The 16,203-nt window shown below is 34.3% G+C and overlaps 1 protein-coding gene across 1 annotated transcript; it reads left to right on the top strand.

Annotated features, from left to right (window-relative positions):
• LOC104610068 (deoxyhypusine hydroxylase-B-like) lies at positions 1 to 6,857 on the top strand. Its single transcript, XM_010276533.3, has 7 exons — positions 1 to 258; positions 747 to 880; positions 974 to 1,209; positions 1,370 to 1,508; positions 5,078 to 5,204; positions 6,313 to 6,431; positions 6,521 to 6,857. The coding sequence occupies exons 1-7, from the start codon at positions 102 to 104 to the stop codon at positions 6,551 to 6,553; spliced, it is 945 nt and encodes a 314-aa protein (XP_010274835.1). The 5' UTR covers positions 1 to 101; the 3' UTR covers positions 6,554 to 6,857.
• The last annotated feature ends 9,346 nt before the right edge of the window (positions 6,858 to 16,203 follow it).

Genomic DNA, 16,203 nt, shown 5'->3' with positions numbered 1-16,203 from the left:
TCTCTTTTTCTTTCGCGGGGCATCTGATTCTCCACGCTCCAACTCCAAGCCTCCACTGTCTCGGGGAAGCTAGGGTTTCTGTCCCGGTTTCCTGCGAATCCATGGCTGGCGGAAGTTCCTTCTACGCTTCTCCGGAAACAGAGAAGTTCCTCTGCGAGCGACTCCTCGATCAAGACCAGCCGATTTCCGAGCGTTTCAGAGCTCTATTCTCACTTCGCAATCTCCGAGGCTCTGGCCCTCGTGAGGCGCTCGTCCGCGGTAAGTTTTCTCGACGGATATCGCAGAATTGGTTTTTGATTCTAACGTTTTTCTCCATATTTTATTTTCAAAATTCTAATGAATTAGGTTTTATAATTGGTCAACTATGGTTTCGGCTTTGATAATGTTTATAGAGATTCAGTTGTCATATTGAATTCATCAATTCCTTTTATAACAAAATTAGAAAAAAAAACACTTATAAATTCTCGTAGAATTTTGCAATAAACGTTGCTTGGGTTCTTTTTCTTTCCTCCCCCCCCCCCCCCCCCAATGTTCTCCTATTTTAAGTATCCACCCTCCAAAAACTATTCTATGATTCATGGAATTTTTAACGTGATTAAGTTGTAGAAGTTGACATGAGCTCATGCTTCTCTATCTAATCTGCACCAATGATTGAATCGATTTCAACACCTAAAGCAGAAATTATTCACCCATTATATGTTTATTAGTTAATAACCAGTCGGAACTAACTTTTATTTGGCTTCTAGCAACAAGGGATTGTTCGAATTTGCTTGCCCATGAGGCAGCTTTTGCGCTGGGGCAAATGCAAGACGCTGATGCTATTCCTGCCTTAGAAGGAGTTCTTGAAGATCTTTCTTTGCATCCCATTGTTCGTCATGAGGTAACTTTTTCTGTTGGATTTATTATGGTCTCCTATGATATGCTGCTATTTTGTATTTCTAGTATGATCTTTATGCACGACGCACCTATGCAGGCAGCGGAAGCTCTTGGTGCCATTGGATTAAAGAGTAATATTCCTATTTTAGAGAAGAGTTTAGTGTCAGATCCTGCGCAGGAGGTGCGAGAAACATGTGAATTGGCTCTTAGACGAATTAAGGAACAGAAAGATATTGATGATAACAATCAAATATCTTCAGTGTCTGCTTCACCGTTTCTGTCAGTTGATCCAGCCATGCCTGCTTGTTCTAGTTCTTCTGTAGATCAGCTAAGGTTTGTCTGTCAAAGCGTAACAATTCTTGGTCATGAATTGTCAATCTGCTTTCTATGGGTTAGAACTAGTTTGTTAACTGGTTTAAGCTGGTGAACAAACTGATTTGTTCTGTATCAATTAAGACTAGCTTGTTGATTGTCTTTACCCATTTAATTTAAGGGAAGTTCTCTTGAATGAAGAAAAGGGCATGTATGAGCGATATGGAGCTCTTTTTGCTCTTCGAAACGATGGTGGTGATGGAGCTATCAGCGCTATAATTGATTCTTTAGGTGCTAAAAGTGCTCTCCTGCGGCATGAGGTATCCAGATTCTTTCTAAATTCTGATAATGTTATGCGACAGTGACACTTCATTGTTGCCTTAGAAAAATAGTGATAGATGATTGAGAAGAATCTGTGTATGAACCTTACCATCATCTCATCTTCTAGCTAATAAAAAACACCACTCTCATACCACCTATCATGCAGCAAGATTATTCTTTTTCCATCTGTACTGATAAATCCAAATGTAGACATTTAATTTTCCCATGTTTTGTCATCTGCAAGATTAACTGAAACAAATAAATCTGAAAATTTAGGTTTTTGGTTACCTAGCATGAAGTTACCACCAAAACTATGGAAATGAAACATTGAAACTGTGGGCCAAGTTACCAATAAAAGAAAAAAATGTTGGTCATGCCTGAGATCTGGCATGACTCAATATATGATGGACAAGGTTGTTTTTTTTTTAATGAAGCCACAATGACATAGGTCTTCTTAGATTTTTATTTTTTTTTTTTGATAAGTTAGATCTTCTTATAATTGCAGGAACTATTTTTTTTATCTAAAGAGTTACAGAAACTATTGTTATGTTCTCTTTTCAGAGTGGTTGGGATTAGAATGTGAGAACTTTCTGAGGTTATGGTAAGTCAGATTTCTTTAGACTGTTGTTGAAAAGCAAGAAGTCATAAGGTTAATTTTTGTTGGTTTGGAGGTTACTTTTACTTTTTCTTGGTTCATTTTTCTTTTGAAGGGGTGAGGGATGAAATAGTTGATTTTGGTGCAACTGAAAAGTTATGAGCTGAAATCCTTTAGTTTTCCTGTGACTACTCTTCTTATATGTGCATGCATGTGCATTTTGAAGACTGTTCCTTAAAGATTTAAAAGGTGATATTGGAAGCCATTACTCTTTTCTGGGATAGGGAAAACCACAGTTTGCAGTGCATTTGCTTCAATGGGTCTAAGACCACTGACCAAAATGATAATGTGATACTTATTTGCATTGATTCCATTGACTACAGCTGTTCAGTTTCTCAATTTGAACATGATTATCTGGGGGTCTCGTGCAGTGTATATTCTTAGTTAATAGGCCTAGGAGTATAGTCCAATTTGTAAAAGCTTAAACATTGGTAAGTTCAGGTAGTTGGAAGACATTTTCCTTCTAATGATTATGTTACAGAGCCTTGTGGAGTATTTAATAAAATATGATGACAAGGCTAAGTTATTGTAGATTTATCCCCTTTGCAAATTCTGTGGCACATTTTATAGCATGAACAGAACAGAATGGAGAAACAGGACTCATGTAGCCAACCCCATATAGTTGGGACAAGGCATTGACGATGACGATGATTTTGGAGGAAAGAACATACAGGTTTTTGGAGGCAAAAGGCATTGAATTCAAGTCAAGGTATTGGGTTTCAATCAGACAAACTATTATTGATAAAAATGAATGTATTCTCAACTCAATGTAATTCTGTAGGCTTAATAAAATGGTGTAGTAATAATCATCTTTAGGCTCAATGACCAAAAAAGAAGTAATGATGATTAGGTCTTCAGAATGTGGCAACAATAGAGCGGAGGAGGTTTTCCTTTGAAGATGGTTCAATTCATGAATCTATATTTGGTGTGAAAATCCTGATTTACAAGCTTCTTCATTGTGAACCAGTCTTTGTGGTTTTTCCAAGAACCAGTCCATAGAACAATAGAAAAGGCTCTAATGCTATCTTTAGAAGAAGTGGGGAACCCTGAAATTGTCGGAAACCCCTTAAATCAGAGCACCAAGTTGATAAGTTAATTGAAACTAGAAATTAAGCATGGAACCTCTATGATTTTTCATTAGTTCAGTGACAATAGCAAATTGGACAAATAATCTGGTGATCTTGGACTGAGGTATTTCACTATTCCAAGGACCAGTCATCCAAGAAACACAATGTCTGGATAGGGTGTAATAAAAAATTGGCGTTTGGACAGGTTTGAAGATGGAACCCCTTGTACAAATGTGGGAAAGGCTAAATGGTGTGGTGTGCCATGTATCATTGACTAAACTAAAATTTGACAACTTTTAGTTTGGGGGTTGTATGGAGAAGTGGAGTGGAAATGTGTATAAAGTGATACCGGTCTTCTATGACTTTATCAATGATATTAGGTCCATGGGGACAGAATGAGAGTTCACATAATGTGGTGTCAAGAACTAGGAGAATTTGGTATGCTCATTTTTATGGTCACCTTCAAATGGTTGAGGTGGTTGTTATCATGCTAGAATGAGTGAACATGTTGTAGTAGATAAAGTGAAGATTGGTCAAGAACTAGGAGAATTTGGTATGCTCATTTTTATGGTCACCTTCAAATGGTTGAGGTGGTTGTTATCATGCTAGAATGAGTGAACATGTTGTAGTAGATAAAGTGAAGATTGGTGAGCTTGGATATGAGAACCTAAACGAATCATTCTCTAGTTAGAACATTTATATTACTCTAACCACAAAAGTTGTTCATATTTCATGGTTAGACACATTTGGGTTTCAGCTGTCCCAAACAAAGGATGCTTAAAAGATGTCCTTTTTGTGATGTTCAAGATTACAGAGTACAGACTATAACTCTTTTTTTGTATATGGAAACCTTTTTGTAAATCTGAGTGTAGGGTGTTAGCAAGGCAGGGGCAGTTTTTTGTTTAACCTTTGAATACAGCCTCTTGTTGTGCACATTTTTTTTTCAGTATAATACAATAGTTTAGCTTCTCTCTCTCTCTCTCTCTCTTAAAAAAATCCCATCACCCATGGACTGGGCTTAGGGTACTTTTTATGATTGCTAATGGGCTTATATTCTAAAGCTGTTTAACTGACTCAAAGTTGGTTTAGAATCAGCTAGGTTGATTTTTTCTCTTTATTGCATGTCATTGTAGGTGCTTTTTTTTATCTTTTGGGCTTGTGGTATGTAATGACAGCCATGTAGTGTAATCAATCCTTTCTATGCTTCTCTAGTAATTATTAGATGCACAGAAATGGGGAAATTTTTAAAGAAAAAAAAAAGAGAAGAAGAGTTCTGTGTTCTTGATATAATCAACTCTGAAATGTTTTACCAATAGGTAAGATATACTAGTAGAGACACTAATAAAAAAAAAGGTATACTAGTAGAGACCAGAACCATATACTTCAACCGGTAGATTTTGAAGGTAGAAATTGCTTTTTTTTTTCTCTTTGATAAGTATAAATTGTATAACATGTGAATTGTGTATTTATAAGCATGGGGTAGATGGTTTTTCTGTTTGCCACAATCCAACAAGATACACAAAGACCATCTTATGTGACACAAAGAAAGTTGAATGTATAGACTAAATCTTGCAACATCATGTGTTTTGTGGGTCTGAATGGGTTCTACAACGTGGACATAACCATTACTAGGAGCTGATTCATGTCCAGATATGCATGTGAAAAAACTAGAACAGGATATTTTGAAAAAGATTTTACCGACCTTCAGTCCATACCCTTCTATAATTTTACTTTAGCCATCTGTTGTATGGTCTGTATCTGATCTTCAGCTGTGGAATGGTTTTTCCACCAGCTCCCTTCTTTTCTCTGTATTAGAGATTTTATGATTATGTCCAATTTGTTTCAGGTTGCATATGTCTTGGGCCAACTGCAAGACAAAGCTGCTTCTGCTGCCCTTTCTGAAGTTCTTAGGAATATTAATGAGCATCCAATGGTTAGACATGAAGCCGCTGAAGCACTTGGCTCCATTGCAGGTACTAAATGACAGTTGACAACTTATTAATAAAAGTTTTATTTGCTGATAAAAAAATGACAGTTGACAACTTTGTTTGACTTTATTCACCCCCTTTTGCTCAGGGCTATTGAAAGAAATCTGTTGCAAGACTCTGATATCCATGATTTTGTGGTTTTGGGTTGGACCCTGTCCAAATCAAAATCAGTTTGGATGGGTTGGATGGACCAATAAGACATTGAATTGGACCAGTCCAGGACAAAGTATTTATTAGATTGTTGGACCTGATCCATCCATAATGAATTTATATTGGATTGGTCGGATTGAACCAATATCCAGTCCATTGATAGCAATACAGGTGTCAATGGACCAAGTTTGGGTTGGAACCAATCTAAATTAAAACCAATTTGAACAGATTAAATGGTCCAGACATTGAATTGGACTGACCCAAAATGGTTGAGAGTATTCATTGGATTGGATTGGACCTGATCCATCTGTAATGGACTTGGACTCATATTGAATCAGATCAGATTGGACCAAATCCGCTCCAATTGACACCACTATTTGTGGCCAAAAGGGATGTCATTCCTTGAATTTTTTTTTCAATTGTTTATTAGGTTAATGGGTCGCCCTCTATTTCTTGTAGCCTATGGTGACCAGATTAGAAACTTGAACAAATCAACTTCCTACTCTGGTTCATGTGTTCCGTGATATTTCAATGTTGATGTACAATGGTTAACTACTCAACTTTGTAGTTGCATGTTGCTTTTGGCTGCGTTTGTTTGTGGTGTAAATGTGGACCGGTGTAAAACTCCACTCCTGGTGTGCATTTGTCGGTGTAAAATTACATTTCCGGTTTGTATTCGACAGCGTTTGGATGGAGTGTAGTTTTACATCATAAATCAATGTAAATACTACATTGATAAAATTGATGTAATACTACATCGATAATCACGTTTTCCAAAATACAACGGTTTACAAATTTTAAACTATTGGTGTTGAATTCCGTCGGTGGAGTTTTACACCGCAAACAAATGCAGTTTCATTGGCAAACTTTTTCTTTTCAAATTCATTGTTTTTGAAGCTCTTTGTATCCAGCTTTAAGTTTTCTCCTGCTTTTCATCTACTAGATAGCCAAAGTGTGTCACTTCTTGAGGAATTTGCGAAGGACCCTGAGCCCATAGTCTCGCAGAGCTGTGAAGTTGCTCTCAGCATGCTGGAGTTTGAGAGATCAGGCAAGTCGTTTGAGGTATGTGACATGAAAAGTGATGGCGCAAATTTCAAGGTATTCTATATTATTTTACAGATGATGGCTTTAACACATCCTCTTTCGTGCAGTATCTCTTCATGCAGGCACCTCAAGTGCAGTAATACATTCATGATTCGTCAACCCACAAAATAGATATTTTCATTAATTACTCAAGATATGGATGTTGACCCAAGTGCTGCTGCTGCTGCTTCATTACTGTTCCAAATATAACCAACTCAAAGAGGATGTTGCTTTATAATAAATTGACGAATATTCACATCCAAGGTGAAATGTATACTGACGGACATCAGGGAGAGTTTCTTATGTGATGTTGTCTAAAGAAATTTGATGTCAGAGATGTCACTAGTTAAAGTTGCAGGTGTTCTAGTTGAATTTTTTTAGTAAAATGGTTTTGTTTCTGTCCAATATATATAGGGTGTTTTTTTTTTTTAATTCTGAGCCATTGATTTAGTCTAAAGACTTTTTAAAGCGAATGAATTTTGCCGATGACTGGAAGAGGTGTTGAATGGAACCCGCACCCGATCCTGGAAAGCAAAAACCCTGTAAATAAATTCAAAAGCACATTGGGGATATCCCCGTACCTGTATGTTAAGAGTGTATTCAGGGTTTTTGCTTGCAGGAATTATATGGTCAATAGAATGGAGAAGCTGGGTTTTTTTTCTCTTACCCTATCTGCCGGGTGAAGAATATCATAGCTGATAGTCGGTGCACCTCACCAGTTTCATGCATGCTTCCAAAACAGTTGCAATCTTGTATTGGGAATATCTCCCGTGAAATAAATCATGGGACTCGTTTTAAAAGACAGTGAGGCAAGAAGGTGATTGGGCTGCATTGACTAAATCATTGGGCTCAGTTTGGAAGGAGGACAAATACAAATATATACAGTACAAAAGCTTGTAATTTGAATTATTTTGTTCACTTATACTCTTTTTTAAATTAAGCCTTGAAAAAGTCGCTTAAAATAGTTTTGTGGAAAGTCAATTTTGCAACTTATGAAAGTATATTATTGGTTTTTTTGGGTTTTTCACCAAACATAACTTCGTGAGGCCAATCTTATATAGCCAGAAGCCACCGCATGAAAGCTCTTTCAACTACAGTGGAGATATTTACGGGCTTTTAACTCAAAAATATCTTGTTGATTTTCAATTTTTAAATAGAATAATCTTAATGTACCATTGTGTATCTTAACCACGTGTGAGAATATCATCTATATTCATATGTCCATCCATGATGCATAATAGTAGGTTTTACCAACTACAAAGTACAAACTAAAAAATGTTACAATTTTTCTTTAAATCAAAATAAATAAATAAATAAAACAAAAATTAAGGATACAATAAAATTTGAACAAAATTGTCAAAATCTTTTTATCCAATCTTATTTATAAGCCATTTAGTTCCCAAAAGTTGTATATAAAAAAAATGGTTTGAAAAATTTTATAATCATTTTATATTGGAAAACAGATTAGAATATATGTAAGTTAAGTAATAAAAATATTAAGTTATTTAATGAACTTCCAAAACATAGGATTCATATTTAAAAGTATCCATGTACTAAAGAAGTAAATAATACATATTAGCCATAAAAGAAATAAATTTTGCCCAAAAATACATAAAAATTATAAATAAAGAGGTCATATAAAAGGATGAATTAATTTAGCAGAGAAGGTATTAAACATCAACAAAATACATAATAAAGAACCAAAAGCATAGGTCCCAATTATATGGAGTCCTGCATGAGTCCTGTTTCACCACCACTATACATAAAAAATTTAAAACACCGGAGCTATCTTTGACATATATAACACATGCACACACAGACGTATATATACACAATTTGGGCGGAAACATGTAAAACCAAACCTAATTTATATATAATCTAGACTCAAAATGCAAATCCAAAACTGACCCTATTAATAATGAGGATTCAAAATGGAGATCCAGACCCATTTAATAGTTACTCAGAATTTTGAAAGTCCTAAGCAAGGGTCAAAGTATTGGTATCAAATATTATATTGGACAATTTGGATGTGGATACGGATACGGATATGTTTGGAAACGCATGGATACAGACAAAAAAAAAATGGAAACGCTTAGATATACTGGAGAAACACATACAAATTCTATAAATATATTAATAACACTAAATTTGAAATCAAATAGACACAAATAATGTATAAATACAAAGGAAATGTACATTTTAATGGTATATGTGATAAAATACATTACAATTAATATAACAGGATGCATAAATATCACACAATTTTATTGATAGTACAACAATCAAGAGTCCAAAACACATAACATATGCACATATAATATTTTAATTATTATATCAATTATTTTCTACTTTACTATTTTTAATTTTTTACATTAACAAAAAAGTCATTAAATTCTCAAATGTAAACTAAAATATCAATTAATAATTTATAAAAAATATAATTTCAATTTAAAATATATCAAATCTGTTAAATTTTCTAAGATATAATATGTAAATTTTTAATTACTAGTATAATTATTATATTATTGATAGTTTTGTTACTATAGCTTTTTCTAAAATTAAATATAATTTTTTGGTATAAATGTTGATTAATAGAGTTGATAGATTCTATTTAATATTATACTCTCAAATATTTTCTAATCATTTTTTTTATTTTTGTAAATATTTAATATGTTGTTATTTAATGTAATTAAATTAAAATATTAATTAATTAATAATTTGATATATATATATATATATTAATTTTAAGTATTAAAAAAAATATTTTATTTGCATAAATTTCTAGAGATTAAAATCATCTTTTGGTTTTAATGTAGATTTGATAGACTATTTATTCCATTGGTTTATAAAATATCAATTTTGAATATTATTCTTTATAATTTTTAGTTAAAATTGTTGAACATAAATATATTATTTATTTGAATAATTGAATTACATGAACTATGTAGATGCTATATGTAATAAAAGTTATTTTATTTTTAATATTTACACAAGTACGAAGTTGCCTAAGTGGTTTACGAGTTGCCTTAAATGTGCCTGCCGTCTAGGGAGACTCAAGCTCAAGTTGTGTGATTGTCTTTAATTTTTAATAGACAAGCTCACAGCCGTATGGACTGATGAAATGTAATGCATGCGTGGAGTTGTCCATATGGAATGGGTTTAATTCTATTATGAAGCATAGTCAAGGTTCAAGGTATCGATATAATGCATCTGATAGAAGGTTCCATAAAATATGTATATATTAAATACTTATTAATTACACTATTCAATAATCTCACTTCTCATTAATTATGTCTTTATTCTTCATGCATGAACTTTCAAATCGTCTATTTATTCTCTCCCTATTAAATACAGGTGAAGAAAATACCAATCCAATCCAGTACTTACCATTAACAGATCATCAGTTATGAGTATCACGTGACATCATGTTCAACTTAAAATTTTTGAAAAGAATCAATTCTTTCTATGCTTAGCCATAGCCTTAAATTAAAAGAAATTTGGGTAAATTTCTTAAACTATCCTTATGGTTTAGTCGATTGATTAACTCTACCCTTTCTATTTACATATTGTCTTAAGGTATTCCTAAGTTTTCTGACAATTGTTTAAAACTTCCTTGCCATTAACAGAAAGACAAAAAAGACTATTTTACCCATTATTCTCTTTCGAATTTTCAAAATAAAATAAGAAAAAGTGAGAAAAAAATAAATAGTACAAGGGAGAGACCAGATAACCATTCCAAATCCTGGTCTCCATTCTCCGTTACTGTTGGGGAGCTTATGAGAGTCCAAACGAGGGTTTCGGAGCAGATGGACGCCAGAATTAGGAGGGCTTTGTTGAGAATTTCTACTGGGCAAGTAAGCTCTAGTTTCCTATTTCTGGGTTTTATCTTTATTTTTTCTTTTCTAGAGATGGGATTTGCTATTACAAAGGATTTCCTAATGTTGAATGAAACGATTCTAGGTTGATTTAATCTTCTTTATGTAGCAACTTCATTTAATCTTTTTTATGAAGCAACGTTGAGATGTATTCTGGAAGAAAGTAAGAGCAAGGCGGTATTCCTTGAAAAGCTGTAGGATACTCCGTTTTCTCTAAGTCCTTGCTGGGTCGCCCTTAAAAACCACGCTGTTTTACAAATCGTAGAGGGTAAGGTATCATAGCAACAATTAAGATGTAGCGTAACTTGACTGATCCTTTGGGTGTGACTGCAACTATGCAGAATGGAGACCGGGTCTTGAGAACATTTGGGTGTTTGAATCAAGCTCTTTCCAAAATTTAAACATCTCCTATCAGAACATTCTATTGTTAAAATCGATGGAATAAATTAATAGAAGCGCCCTTCAAGCTGATCTGGCAAATAATGCACTACTGTAATGCCGGTAATGGCATCTAGTGAATAAGAAACAGGGCATTGGCTGGAGATTGGGTTTACTTGGAACTGCTCAATCGGTTTCTCCAAAGTGCAAGTGATGGAACAATTGATTGCAACAACGATGGTGCTCAACAATGGAGACAAATGGATGAACCACTTATCCCCAACAGCAGTGGTGCTCAATAATAGAGACCGGTCTTGAGAGCAACAGGGTGTTTTAAGACTTGGACGAAGATCCCTCACTGGTGACGGTGATGGAGATGGAGATGGAGTGAACTTAGACGAAAGGGTATTTGAAAAAATTTTGGAAAATATATCAATCACGTGATGTCGCATGTGACGGAAAGCTAATGGTAAGGGAGGTTTTAGACAATTGTCAGAAAACACAGGGGTACTCTAAGACTATATGTAAACAGTAAAGGTAGAGTTAATTAATTAGCTAAACCATAAGGTTAGTTTAAGAAATTTTGATTAGAGCCCTCCTATTTTTAGACTTTCCAATAACCAAATAAGAAATTTGATCACAAGTAATAGATAATATAAATTTCAGTTAATTACATGCAACAAAATTAGAATATTTGATTTTCTTGGGCTCAGTTTGGAAAGAGTACAAATACAAATATGTACAGTACAAATACACACAAAATAATAAAAAATACAAGGTTTTGCACTGTACGTATTTGTATTTCTACTCCTTCCAAACTAAGACTTAGGTTGTGTTCGGTTGCAGTACAATTTCATTTGCACTAGTACAAATGTATAAGAGTGCAAATGAAAAAAATACAAATTTTTGTTTTACTTTATTCTATGTTGGGTCTTATTTTACTTCATTTTTATTGCAACCAATCAAAGTAAGGTAACATTTGAAACGAAAATAAATCAAAGCTTGCACCCAAATAATTTGCACTATCATAATTTTGCATCAGTGCAAATGCATTTGCACCGCAACCAAATACAGCCTTAAGTTCAATTTAAAAAGAGTAGAAATAAAATTAGGGTAAAAGACTTAAACCTCCCCCTTGGTATTTACTATAAATATTGAAACTTCACTTTTCAAATTAGACTAAAAGCTCCCCTAATAGTTGATGTCATCTCATTAATAATCTGTCAAGATCCGCATAAATTGTGACATTTAATTTTCTTAAAAACCCAACTTTGCCCCTTTATAATTGTTTGGCAATGACTAATTAGAGATATTTGAACAAACAATAGGGAGATTTTTTTTTTTCTTTCTAACCTTAGTTAGCACACCAGACTTGCAAGGTTACCTAAATGCTACGTGAACACACTAAAACCACATTCAATATATCACATTCTTTAAACTAGAGTCAACAATTAAGGAAATTGTCTTGCATAGCGCCCAATATATGGTTTGAGTTCCACTGGCTAAACAACTCAGGCAAAAGTATTTCCCAAGCAAGGTTCAAAGTATCGACACATAACGGCCGATACGTATCATTCTGGGGCCCCTCCGATACGCCCCTACAATGGGTACATTGGGAGTCTAACCGGTTTAGGGGGTGGAGGAGCCCTAAACCAATCCCCTTGAACCATTTGCAAAAAAAAATAAAAAATAAAAAAGGCATCGAAGGCATATCAGGCATATCGATATTTTGAACCGTGTTCCCAAGTAACTCTAAAGAGCTAAAAGCAATTCTTTAATTATGTTGTTGTGATGGAAAAAACTAAACAAGTAATCCATACACCAATCTCAAGTCTCCACCTTGGCAAATCAGGGAGTACTAAAAACTGAGCAATGAACGATACGCAATGTAGTTAAAGCCCCTTCATCGCCTTTAAACTTTAAGGATAAATCAAATCATTATTGTTGTTGTTGATTCTGTTGCTGCTAAGGCCCCGTTTGTTTGTGATATAAATGTCAAACTAGGGTATTTATGTACTTCGGTTCGCGTTTGCGAGCGTTTGTTTGATACATAAAAAAGTAATGATTATCAAAGTAAAAATGTATTTTCTGATACTTTTATACTCTGAAAAAAGAGCATTATTGTACCTATTTTTTGTATACAATTTTGTGTTCTTTTGATAATTAACATTTTGGCCAAAGTTAAGGCATTGGAGTATAAGATAGTTGGAGCATTTAATGATGGACCCACACTTTTGCACCAATTTCAACCAACAAGATGAATGCAAAGACGGTTTAAAATGTGAACCGTGTTTACATTCATGAATCGAAAAATGGGTAAATATGTAGTGTACATATTTGCGTTTGCATTGCAACTAAACGCAACCTAAGGATTTGGTGGTGATGGCATACCAAGGCAAAGTGTGACCAAAGACATGAATGCCACCTGGTGGAGGAGGCATCCTAGGATGAAGTGGCGGTGGTGCAATCATGCTTGGTGGAGGCATCCCATTATTTTGAAAATTTAAAGATTTAACATGGGTTAATAATTTCATTAGACATAAATTTGACAAGGGAGGACTTAGTCCAATTTAAAAAAGGGATTTTTAGACTGCACTCCACCTCAGAATTCTGATTTGAACTGTAGACCTACAATAATTCAAAATTTAAAACAACTCCACCTATAACACCCATACCTGCCCTTGAATTAGCATCAATTCTGAGCTGGCACCTACCTCAACTGTTCGGTTGAGATAAGATTTCTAGGGTGGACTGAACAGTAAAAAACCCTTTAAAAAAGGAGGGGAGGTTTCAGTATTTATAAGAAACATTAGGGGAGGTTTAAGCATTTTACCCATTAAAATTATATACAGTACAATCAAGGTTCAAAATTTTGTCACGTAAATATGCAAAATATAAAGAGCTTCGGGGTAAGACCTGTTTCAGGGGGTAACCAGGCCTTTAACCAACCCCCTGAACATATTTTGGAAAAAAAAAAGAAAAAAAAAACAAAAACTAAAAGAATATATAAAAGAGTGTTGATACAAAGTCCGATACACCCAATTTGGCATATCGGACTGTATCAATACTTTGAACCTTGAGTATAATACATACAAAATACAAGGTTTTGCACTCGACAGATTTGTATTTGTACTCTTTTTAAACTGGGCCTTAGGCTGTGTTTCGTTGCAATGCAAATAAATTTGCACTAAGGAAACTATGGCAGTTATTTTAGTATAAATTATCACTTATTTTTATTTCAAATTTTAGCTTATTTTGTTTGACTACAGTACAAATGAAATAAATTAAGACATGAAACAAAATAAAGTAAAACCCAAAATAAAATTAAACAAGAGTTTGAAGTTTTTAATTTGTACTAGTGCAAATAAAATTGCACTGCAACCAAACACAGCCTTAGGGAAAGAGTATAAATACAAATATATACAGTGCAAAACAAGATTTAGAAATACAAAATACATATTTTTGCACTGTACACTACATATTTGTATTTGTACAATTGTACTCTTTCCAAACTGAGCCTTCAAGAGAAGCATTCAAGCAGACTCGTCTAACGCTTATCAAGATCCGATCGGCAGCGATTCAGAATGCTGTCGTATGTACTAGGTAAGAATCCTACCCACTTTTTTCTTCTTGCAGCCAAAAATGCTTATGAGACGAAAGACAACAAAGTCCACAAGATTTTCATGAATATCATGAAGCGTGCTTGGCATACTGAAACAGCGTACCACATCAGTTTTTCTTTGCAGTGTAACCACCGTCCACCGCAGTCTAAGTTTGAGCATTGCAATCTGAGCTACAAAATAAAAGCAATTAGATTTTATATATGTAATGACACTATTACGTATTATATTATGTTCTCTCCTGCTCGCATATATTTAAATGTTCAGTAATTCCACAGACTCCAATGTTGGCAATGCCATTACACCAATATCCACTCCACTTATACACAGTGAAAACCTAGGTTGTCCAAAGTTTAACATCATTTTGCAATTTGCATACCTAATTATTCCAATATCCCATCAATTTTTGTGCACCTAAAAACATAATATGGGGACAACCACACCATATGCTCCCCCTCAAAAGGGAAAAATAATCAAAAGAAACTAAATTACTATTGATCTCTCAATGCTTTTTCATTTATTTTATTTCAATCCATTCAGTTTCAGTTGATATGCAAGTGAAGACATTACACAGAAAAATCAGTTGATATGCCGGTAGGAGTCGGTTCCGAAAAATAAAGATGCAACCTCACTTTGCACTTTATGTAAAGTGTTTTTCTTTTTTTGGTTAGAACTTGGGTATTGTGGCTGTAAACTAAAGAATGGAACGATGTTCTGTTTCTACCACTTCCATAATGATGTGGGAAATAAGTTGTAATATTTTTTTTGATAAAGGAAATAAGCTCTAATATTGGGTTACTGTTTTATAATTTAGGGGGTAAAAAGCTTTTTCTTTTCACAGGAATAAAGGCCCTAGGACTTATTGCTTGGTGCAATGGTAAAATCTCAGACTGGCAGGCATGAGAATGTAGTTCCAGTCTACAATAGCCACTTTGTCCAAAAAAATGCCAAAGTTCTATGCCCGATACACACCCCCCAAGACCCCGGATAGCTGGGACCAATATTGGGTAATGGCCCTTTAGGAATAAAGGCTCTGATTCTCAGCCTTCAAAAATTGAATATCAGACTGAATGAACAAAAGGAAGCTGGATTCATCTGAACTTTCCAGCACCAGTCATTCTAGGTAGACAAGATAATTGCTCTGATGCAAAAGAAAGAGCTTCCTTACTGCCAAAACCTCATTTTGTTTTTACATTATAAGCAAGACCGTAAACCTTCTGTATGATATTTCCTGTTCCCTTGTTTTTGTTGGGATTATGATCCTGGGAGAAAGAGTCTCCGCATGAAAGTAAACGAAAAAGAAAATTAGAAGCTGAAACTAAGAGTAAAAATGACTGCCCTAGATGCCAATTCTTCTACAAAGAAAAAGATAAAGCAAAGTGCATCTAAAGCAAAGACAACGAGCCTTTAGAATCATCAAATACTTTAGAACATTCTTTTACATACTTAGGAGAATTACCATGTTAGAAAAGTGCAAAAGAAATGCAAGTCACAGTTAAGTAAAACCACATGAGCCCCACCATGTTGGCCTTGTCTACTTCATGAAGATCTGAAAATTCATCAGTTAATTTCCCTTGTTCAGTATTCACTTCCAAATATGTAAATTTAACAAGAGATACAGAGTTTAGAATTCCAAATAAAGACGGTGCTGTTTGCAATTTATAGAAGGCATGTGTTACAGGCTTGGCTACACATCCTTCTTAATCTAAGCTGAAATCCACGGTATAAGTCATAACTATGGCATTTGTTTCTAAATCATTTGTCTTGCTATTCACTTCCTATGAGGAAAGAGACCAAATGACTCAACGGTCACAACGAAACAAACAACAAAGTGAGATGAATGGCCAAATGGGAACATTGATAACAAATGGTTAACTA

This window comes from Nelumbo nucifera, chromosome 1, assembly GCF_055504915.1.
Source record: "Nelumbo nucifera cultivar China Antique chromosome 1, China Antique-T2T, whole genome shotgun sequence".
In the NCBI taxonomy this organism is placed as follows: domain Eukaryota; kingdom Viridiplantae; phylum Streptophyta; class Magnoliopsida; order Proteales; family Nelumbonaceae; genus Nelumbo; species Nelumbo nucifera.
Note: the sequence above shows the minus strand (reverse complement) of the source record. Positions and strands in the feature narration are given on the sequence as shown.